The 8,288-nt window shown below is 62.8% G+C and overlaps 2 protein-coding genes across 3 annotated transcripts; one reads left to right on the forward strand and one right to left on the reverse strand.

The window, feature by feature from the left end:
• Positions 1-796: 796 nt before the first annotated feature.
• Positions 797-2,170, reverse strand: LOC128774472 (cancer/testis antigen 1-like). Of its 2 annotated transcripts, none has more exons than XM_053893553.1 (3): positions 1,788-2,170; positions 1,333-1,438; positions 797-1,096 (listed from the first exon to the last, which is right to left on the reverse strand). In XM_053893553.1, the coding sequence occupies exons 1-3, from the start codon at positions 2,075-2,077 to the stop codon at positions 1,040-1,042; spliced, it is 453 nt and encodes a 150-aa protein (XP_053749528.1). In that variant the 5' UTR covers positions 2,078-2,170; the 3' UTR covers positions 797-1,039. The 2 variants fall into 2 exon arrangements, with proteins under 2 accessions (XP_053749528.1, XP_053749527.1); XM_053893552.1 differs by having other exon boundaries at positions 1,310-1,438; positions 1,788-2,140.
• A 3,265-nt stretch (positions 2,171-5,435) lies between these two features.
• Positions 5,436-6,912, forward strand: LOC128774469 (EKC/KEOPS complex subunit LAGE3-like). Its single transcript, XM_053893548.1, has 3 exons — positions 5,436-5,793; positions 6,112-6,240; positions 6,509-6,912. The coding sequence occupies exons 1-3, from the start codon at positions 5,516-5,518 to the stop codon at positions 6,645-6,647; spliced, it is 546 nt and encodes a 181-aa protein (XP_053749523.1). The 5' UTR covers positions 5,436-5,515; the 3' UTR covers positions 6,648-6,912.
• The last annotated feature ends 1,376 nt before the right edge of the window (positions 6,913-8,288 follow it).

The following is an 8,288-nucleotide window of genomic DNA, read 5'->3' on the forward strand; positions in this document are numbered from 1 at the left end:
CTTTGAGGGGATTCCACGTCCCTCCAGAAGGGAGAATCGGAACGTCTTCCGAAACTCCCGGCCCGTGGTCCTCCAGTGCGTCCACTTAGACCGCGTCAGGCACTACCAGAATTCCAGAAGTGAGCTCACACAGAAAAGACAGAACAAACAGACAGACACTAACCGTGGCCAGTCAGGCTCTCCGGGTCGGGGGTCCCTCGGGGGTCTTGGGGATCCCGGGCCGAGCACCCAAATGTTATGCCCAGAATTCGTGATCCCCAAAGACCACTAGGGAGCCGAGTCCGATGCAAAAGCAAAAGAACCTTTATTCGAGCTAGCTCGAGCTCAATCAGGTGGGTGATGGGTATTGAGGAGGGCCCGTCGGGATGAGCACTGGGTGTTGTACGGAAACCAATTTGACAATAAATCTCATATTTAAATACAAGGAAAAGTTAAAAACCCTCCAGTACAGAAAAGAACTATAAGCAAGAATTCAGTGAAGCAATGAGGAAGGAAGTATTTTCAATTACTTTGGCCAAGATTTGGTATCTTTTGTATATAAAGAGCATTCACCAGTCAATAAGTAAAATATGACTCTTCCAATTGAAAAATTAATCAACGAGGGCCGCCTGGGTGGCCCAGTCAGTTAAGCATCCGAGTCGGTTTCGGCTCAGGTCATGATCTCACGGTTGGTGGGTTCAAGCACTGCGTCGGGCTCTGCACTCACAGCGCAGGAACTGCTTGGGTTCTCTCTCTCTCTCTCTCTCTCTCTGCCCTCTCCCCTTGCTCTGACACAGTAGCTGAAAATACACTCAGATGCGGAAAAGTAGTTTTATTTTCTGCTGTAAGAACGCCCCTCCTCCAGCAATAGGGAAAAACAAGGCCCAAAGTCCAATACAAACAATTAGACCCCCGTAATAAAGCGGCAACCAGCATCGGAATGGACGCCCTAGGGAAGGGAGGGACGCTAGGTTACAATTAGCCCCTTTTGCCTGGCTCCGGCAATCTGAAAAACGGGGGCACGAAGCGCTGCATGGTCCAAACCAACAGGGAAAGCTGGTCAAGACAGGAGGCGATGGAAATCTGGAGTTGGCCAGGGTCTTCGGCAGTCAGTCGGCTAAAAGTGAGGGAAAAAGAAAATCCAAATGAAATGTCATCACTCTTGCCCCTATCTCTCTGCCCCCCCTCAGGTGGCCGCAGGCTCAGGGTGCCACACCTACCTCTTTGGACCTAACCTTTGGTGTCTCCAATTCACTATTAGAATGACCCTCAGGAGATAGGCCCTAGCGACCTGACACCACCCCCCACGAGGGACCCGTTTGGAACTAACATAATTAGGACGTTGCCGAATACCGTGAACTCCTTCCGAACTGCCCCGACCTGGGGCTGGCCCTGTGTCGCCAGACACTGGTGGGCCACCTGTGCCTCCGTGGGTGACGGGAAAGGCATGGTGACGTAGCTGGTAGCCATTCGGTTAAGGCATCATCGAAAACCGATCGCGTCGGTGCCTCAGGCGTCCTGACCACTCCGAGGCCTGCTTTCCCCACGGCCACTCTCCCCCCTCTCCATCCTCTCAGGTCCGCTCCCCTCCTTCCCGGTCCATCAGGCCGCCTCTCCCCGCCACCCCTCCCGGCCACCCCTGGCCCATCCGCCCCCCCCCCCCCCGGGCCGGTCCCTCCGGTGCCCCGGTCCCCCCCTCCCCTCCTTGCCCTGGACCCCCAGGCTGAACCCCCTCCCCTCCGCTCCCCACCCCGTCGCCTCCTCTAGGCCCATCGCCCCGGCCACCCGCCACTCGGCAAAGAGGATACAACTGCAGCGGCCGGCTCCCCGGCCCTCCGGCTGTGGGCCCGCCGTGCCCACCGGGTCCCGGCAAAGGGTGTCCGCCAAGCCCTGGCACGGCAGCTGCGCCCGGGACGGGAGCACATGGCGCCTGCGCGACCCGCGGGGCCGCACCGGCCGCGGCACACTCCTCTCCCTCACCACCTCCGCCGGGGCCCTCGTGGCCTCCGGGGCCATCTGGGACACCGGGGTCTCCCGGGCCACGCTGACCCTCGGGACCGCCGGCCCCACCGCCTGCGCCTCGATCTGTGGCCTCCATGGTTCCCCGGCCTGGACTTCGGCTGAACCGCCGAGGGAACGAACGAACGAACGAACGAACGAGGCTCCCTCGGGAAGCGGGTGACGTCACCTGCGCTCCCCGCGCACCTGCGCAAACCGGCCCGAGGCTAATGCCCAGAATCCCCTCCTGTAGGCCACTGGCACGTGACTGTTTCCGGCCCGGCCCGCCCCTCCCCCCAAGCGTGTGTCTGCGCAGGCGCCAGCCGGGCGCACGTGCGCGCAGCCAACTGACCGCCGCCCGCCCGGGTCCCGGGCGTCGAGGCGTGGGCCGCGCTCAGGCGCTTCTGGGCAGCACCGTGCCTGTCCCTGTCTGTGGGCTCCCCGTACGGCTCGGGTCTGCGTGTGCCGGGACCCGTCCCCGGGGGCGGGGGGGTGGGGGGGGGTGGCCGAAGCGGGATGCCGAGCAGGGGCCACTCCCAGGCCCTGCCTGTCCTCAGGGAACACGCCCCGCGCGGCCCCTAGGGGAGCTGGAATGGACGGGCCTCGCTCCCTCACCACTTCTCGGTCCCGGGCACCGTCAGTCCCCTAGTGCCTGCCAGCCTGGGGGAGGGTACACCGCCGAGGGTGCGACCGGCCTCCGGCCTGGGGCTCCCGGGCTCCCGCCTCCCACACCGCAATGGCTGCGGGCTTGGGCCGGGGGCCCCGGGGCCCAGGGGTCCCAGCTGGCCCCGAGGACAGCGGCACGGGGGAGCACCGCCCCGGCGACAGCTCCCCCGTCGCCTTGCCCTCTGCTGCGGCAGCCTTGACGGGCTGTCCCTCCCCCAGGAACAAAGTCTTGCGGCTCTCGGGGGGGGGGGGGGGGGGTGGGGGGTGGGGGGTGGGGGGTTGGACGTGCCAGGGGCCCTCAACTGGGAGGTGACCCTGTGTCTGCCGGCCTGCTGGGTGCTGGCCTACTTCTGTGTCTGCAAGGGGGTCAAGTCAACAGGAAAGGTACAGCTGGAGGCGGGCGGGTCGGGGTGGGTGATGATGGCAGGGGTGGGGGCAGCATGGCCGGTGGGGAGAAGGGGTGTCTCCGCGGGGGGGGGGGGGGGGGCGAGGTGACCGGGCCAGGGCCTGAGGCAGGGGCAGGTCCTTGAACCCAGCCCGGTGGATTTCCCACGCGTGCCCGGGTAGTCCTCCGCAATCTCCAAACTCCAGCCCAGCCGCCTTCCATCCTGAGGGGACAGGCCCAGGCGACAGCCAGCTGAACTTGCCTGTGTCGGGCATCCCCGCCCCGGTCTCCCTCTCTTCCTCACTCACTACTTCCTCACTCTCTGCTTTGCGGCCAGCCTGGGGGGACCCAGTCCGTGGCCGTCCCTTGCCTACCTGTCCTGCTCTGCTGAGGGTGGGAGGGAGGCAGAGGTCTTCGCGGTCACCTCGCTGTCGCCTCTGTCTCCGGCCGGCCCAGTCCACTCCGGCCTGCCCAGGACCCTGCCCCTGTGCAGAGAACCACCTGCAGTCAGAGGCACGGGAGGCATGGGACCTGCCTCCAGGCCGATGTCCTGCTCCCCACCCGGGGAAGGTCCTGCCTCCGCCCTCCCTCTACAGCTGACCTGTCATTGCAGGGGCGGCCGATGGCCAGCTGAGCACCCCGCTTCCTTCGGGAGGAGCCCAGGCTCTGAGGAGTAGAAGGGGAGGGGGCTGCAGGCTGGCCTCCCGCTTGACCTCGGAGCGGACCGTACCACAGTGGGGGGAGTGTGGCCCGCCTGCCCCCCTGCTGAGGCTGGGGGCCCCTAAGTGGGGAGGCGAGGCCGCAGGGCCCCTTCTGAGCAGGTCCCCCCGCCCCCCGCCCGCCCCAGATCGTGTACTTCACGGCTACCTTCCCCTGCGTGGTCCTCGTCGTGCTGTTGGCGCGGGGAGTGCTGCTGCCCGGCGCCCTGGATGGCATCATCTACTCTCTCAAGCCTGACTTGTGGAAGCACTCGCTGGGTCGTGAGTGCCGGCACCACGTGGGGCGTAGAGATCACGCACACAAGGACGTCAAAGAATTGAAAACGCTGAAGGTCATGTAAAGTCATTCTGAACCTTTTGGGGGAGAAATACACAAAAAAGAAGTGGGGACCACCCTCAATCCCACCACACAGAGATACGAGGTATTTACACTTCAGGCTACCGTTGCCGGATTTCCGTGCACATATACAGTAGCTTCCTAAGTTGGGATTTTAGTGATTTCCCTTTTGCATCGTGGTTTTTCCTATGCGACCGCATCCCTGTTCTCCATGGCCACTAACTACTTTAGCTCCAGTCGCCATCCCTTCCCTCCTTGCCTCCTACTGGCAGGCTTGCCCCCCGGCGGGAGCCCCTTCGTGACCTTCCCAGACCGCCGATCTGATCCGCACCTGTGCTCAGTCGCCCCCTCCAAAGGCCGCTTTGGTGTGTCCACCTGTACCGGGGAAGGGGAAGGGGACGGGGTGCGGGGCCGTGTCCGTCTGGGCTGTGGCCCATCTCCCTCCACGAACTGCTGCGAGGTCGTGGAGCGCCACGTGCTGGGGACACTGAGCCCAAGGAAGAGACAGGGCCCTCTGGACAACAGGCCGTGGTGTCTGGCGGCCTCCCACGAGGTCTGGGGAGGGGCTAGGGGTGTGGGGAGGGGGTGGAGCTGAGGTAGGACTGGTTTGCGTGGGTGCAGTGGGGTCACACGTCACAGCGCGTGGTGACGATTGGTGAGGGAGCAGCTGCTGGAGAGGCAGCAGCTGCTGGAGAGGCGGCCGAAGGCGGGGTCTCTGGGAGCCCAGGGCAGACCTGGCTTCGGGGCAGGGGCGCGGGAGGCAGTCCCGGGCCCGGGCCCGGGAGGAGCACAGGGGGGTCTGTTTGCTCAGGTGCTCCTGGGAGCCCCCTTGCTTTGGATGCTTGGGGGCGGAGCCTTAGGAGGGAGCCCTCGTTGGCCAGGAGGACAAGGGTGGGGTGGGGGGGTAGTCTCTAGGGGCTCCTGGCCGAGCTGGCTGGGCGGGAACCAGGCAGGCGCCCAAGGGAATGGCCGGGAGGTGGGGGTGGGGAAATGTTGGCCTTGGCGCTCCCGGGAGGCCGGGGTGACTTGCGTGGGCTTTATGAGGAAGCGCTCATAGTCTAGGTAAGCCAGGGGGTCTCCCAGGGCCCAAGGGCGGAAAGGCCGGCTGGGCGGGGACCGGCCGCAGGCTGGCGGCCTCACTAGGAACCCTAGGAGCCCGTTGGCGCAGGCGCCTGGGGGTGGCGTCGAGCTGTGATAGGCGGGGCTTCCGCAGCCAGGGTCCCAGAGAGCCTGGGACAGCGTCGCTTTGGCGGGAACCGGCCACGCGCCCGGCAGCCTCCCGACGGCCCGTTTGCGCGTGCGCGGGGAGGGCGGGGTCGGCGCGCGGGGCGGAGCTTCGGGAAGGAGCCGCAGCGCCTCAGCCGCCCGCGGACTGGGCGCGCGGCTGGACCTGTGTTCAGGGGACTGGACCTGAGGCGGAGCCTGACGACCATGGAGGCGGCAGACGCAGCCGCAGGCGGCGAGGCGGGCGGCGCCGACAACGCCCGGGACGGCCAGGGGGGCCAGGAGGGCCAGGAGGGCCAGGAGGGCCAGGAGGGCCAGGGAGGCGGCCGAGGCCGCCGCGGGCACGGTCATGGCCTCGGAGGCGCGGACGCGGAGGCCGCGGTCGCCGGCGAGGCTCCGCGTGTCCCGCGACCACGGCACGCCCCGGGGCCAGGCGGAGATGCCCTCTCCATGGCCGGAAGGCCGGAAACCCGAACACACATATTGTATCCTAGCCGAGGGGACGGCGGGGCATGGGCAGGGGGCGGAAAGGGAGAGGAGCCGCGGTAACCTGCGGGGCGTGGGGCAAAGATCTGAGAGCAGGGTGGTCCAGGGGTGGCTGGAGAGAGGTGGGGGAGGAGGAAGGAAGGAAGGAGAGCAGGGGGGGAAACGGGTTCCCGGGGGCGGTGGGCGGACACGGGCCTGGTAACGGGGTGGCCGCGAGCCATTAGGGCCGGGAATGGGTGGCCTCGTCAGGGTGGCCTGAGAAGGGGGCTCAGGCCCTAAGCGAGTAGGGGTGGTACCTTAACCGAATCTGCACCCAGCGCCCTCGGCGTGCCTTTCCCGTCCCAGTTGGAGGCGGAGATCGCCTGTGCGTCTTTCGCCCCATATCGGGAACCGTATGGATGCCTTGTGGAGCAGCAGCTCACGGTGTTCGGCAGCGTCCTGGCCATGTTAGTTCTGGAAGGGCCGGGGTCGGGGTGGCTGCAGGTGGCGGGTCCAGTCTCCACGGGGGGTCGGGGGGGGCGCTCTCTGCTGGATCGTCGAGGGCTAGGTGCGGGCCAGGGCCCGCAGGCTCTAACACCTGCACCTGCGGGTAGGGGGGTCGCTCCTGGGGGCGGGGAAGGGTGCAAGGGATGGGTACCTGGGCGGGGAGGGGAGCTGAGCGAGGAAGGGGAGCATCCACCACCTCCAACTTGATTGCCTTTTCTCCTCTCTCAGCCGCTGGAGAGCTGAAAACCCTTTCCTCCTCCGAATTTCCATCATCAACTTTCTTGACCAGCTTTCCCTGGTGATTCGGACCATGCAGCGCTTCCGGTTCCCGGTTCCCGCTAAGCCTGCGCTGGCGAAAGGGGGCTAAGGTCTAGCCTCGTGTCCCTCGTCTGGCGTCTGGGCGGTCCGTCCTTCCTAGGCTAGTGATTCCTGCACTAGCTGCCACCTGAGGTTGGGGGCCTGCCTGGTCTTCTGAGGGCCATGAGGGCCCTTGGGCCCTCATGGTCCCCTTGTTTTGTTTGCCATTTGAATGTTTGCTACTGCAGAGAATAAAACTGAGCTTTGCTATTCCGTGTTCCTTCTCAGTTGTGGCACCCCCGGATAGTCTTCCCTTTGTCCTCAGGTGGGGGCGGGGCGGGGCGGCTTCTGGGATGTCGACGTGCAAGTCGCCGAAGGTGATAGAAGGCAGTCTGGGGACTGGCAGAACCCACGTGCGTCCTGTCCTTCGGTATCAAGGACTCTCAACATGTGGGAATATGCCCATCGTTTGCACGTTTCGCATTACTCCTGACGTCTTTCATCTAATGTGAACTTTTTATCCAAACTCTTCAAGTATCACAGAAACCTCTTGAAACTCTTGTTGACACCCAAGGAACACCATTTTTCTTTATTTTTAATTTATTTAAAGATTTTAGTTTTATGTAATCTTTACATCCATTGTGGGGCTCGAACTCACACCCTCCAGATCGAGAGTCGCTCACTCCGCCGACTGAGTCTGCCGGGCACTCCCAGGGAACACAGTTTAGAAGACTGATACGATTTTTGTTTAAAAGCATTCGAGTTAAAAATCTCACATCCTAGCGATGACCACAGTTAGTCGATTAGCATCTTGGCGAATATTATTCTAGGCGTCGTTCTATGAATACATGCATATGAGTATATATGTCTAAGTTTATGCAAAGACACACACACACACACACACACACACATGCAGGTACCCAATTTTACTTTAATGGTCATCACCCTGAACCCTTCCTATATGAAGCAAAAGCAACTGGGATCTAATGAGTGTCAACTCCCCTGCTCCCGCTGTCTTCCCCCCACCCCTGCCCTTACTTTGAGTTCTGTCTTCTCTGTATGGTTCTTCTTTGCTTCTGGGGAAGCAAGAAGTAAGTTACACAGAGAGCTTCACCAGCCCCAGCAACCCTTGGTGACTGTACATCCCTCGATCTCTTTTGCCCTCACTACCCCACGTTGGAAATCCCTCGAAAAGCACCATACACTTTTATTTCGGCCAATGACGAAGGTTGCATGCTTTCCCAGATTGCCTCTGCTCTAATACTGACAGACGTGTTTCCAACGCATGCTCACAGAAACCAGGAGCCATGGCGAGAGGCAGCCTAAGTGTTGTCTCAGGATTCCTCCTCCTGGGGCTGTCACAGGTGCCTGGGCATCAGCCCCTCCTCAGTCTGTTCCTATCCGTGTACCTGGTCGCCGTGGTGGGGAACCTGCCCGTCAGCGTGGCCACCAGTGATGCCACACCCCGCCACCACACCCACCTCACATTTTTCATAGCCACGCAGCTCTGCATCAACCTCTGCTTCGCCTCTACCGCTGTATCCAGAATGCTGGTCCAAGCGCTGGTCAAAGTCTGTGCATCGGACACACAGCAACCTTAAATTATTTCATGAATAGAAAACATTACAAATAGGGGAGCCCGGGTGGTTCAGTCGGTTAAGAATCCGATTCTTGATTTCGGCTCAGGTCACGACCTCACGGGGTTGGTGAG

This window comes from Panthera pardus, unplaced genomic scaffold, assembly GCF_024362965.1.
Source record: "Panthera pardus isolate Hobbes unplaced genomic scaffold, ASM2436296v1 HiC_scaffold_322, whole genome shotgun sequence".
NCBI classification, from domain to species: Eukaryota; Metazoa; Chordata; class Mammalia; order Carnivora; family Felidae; genus Panthera; species Panthera pardus.

What these genes read in the sequence shown, in the direction of transcription:
- LOC128774469 (XM_053893548.1), top strand. Translation starts at nt 5,516, where the DNA reads ATGGAGGCGGCAGACGCAGCCGCAGGCGGCGAGGCGGGCGGCGCCGAC. An exon ending in GAAACCCGAACACACATATT is followed by an intron (nt 5,794 to 6,111) that starts GTATCCTAGCCG and finishes ATCTGCACCCAG; the next exon opens with CGCCCTCGGCGTGCCTTTCC. An exon ending in TTCGGCAGCGTCCTGGCCAT is followed by an intron (nt 6,241 to 6,508) that starts GTTAGTTCTGGA and finishes CTCCTCTCTCAG; the next exon opens with CCGCTGGAGAGCTGAAAACC.
- LOC128774472 (XM_053893552.1), bottom strand. Translation starts at nt 2,077, where the DNA reads ATGGAGGCCACAGATCGAGGCGCAGGCGGTGGGGCCGGCGGTCCCGAG. An exon ending in GGGAGCCGGCCGCTGCAGTT is followed by an intron (nt 1,439 to 1,787) that starts GTATCCTCTTTG and finishes AATGGCTACCAG; the next exon opens with CTACGTCACCATGCCTTTCC. An exon ending in TTCGGCAACGTCCTAATTAT is followed by an intron (nt 1,097 to 1,309) that starts GTTAGTTCCAAA and finishes CCTCACTTTTAG; the next exon opens with CCGACTGACTGCCGAAGACC.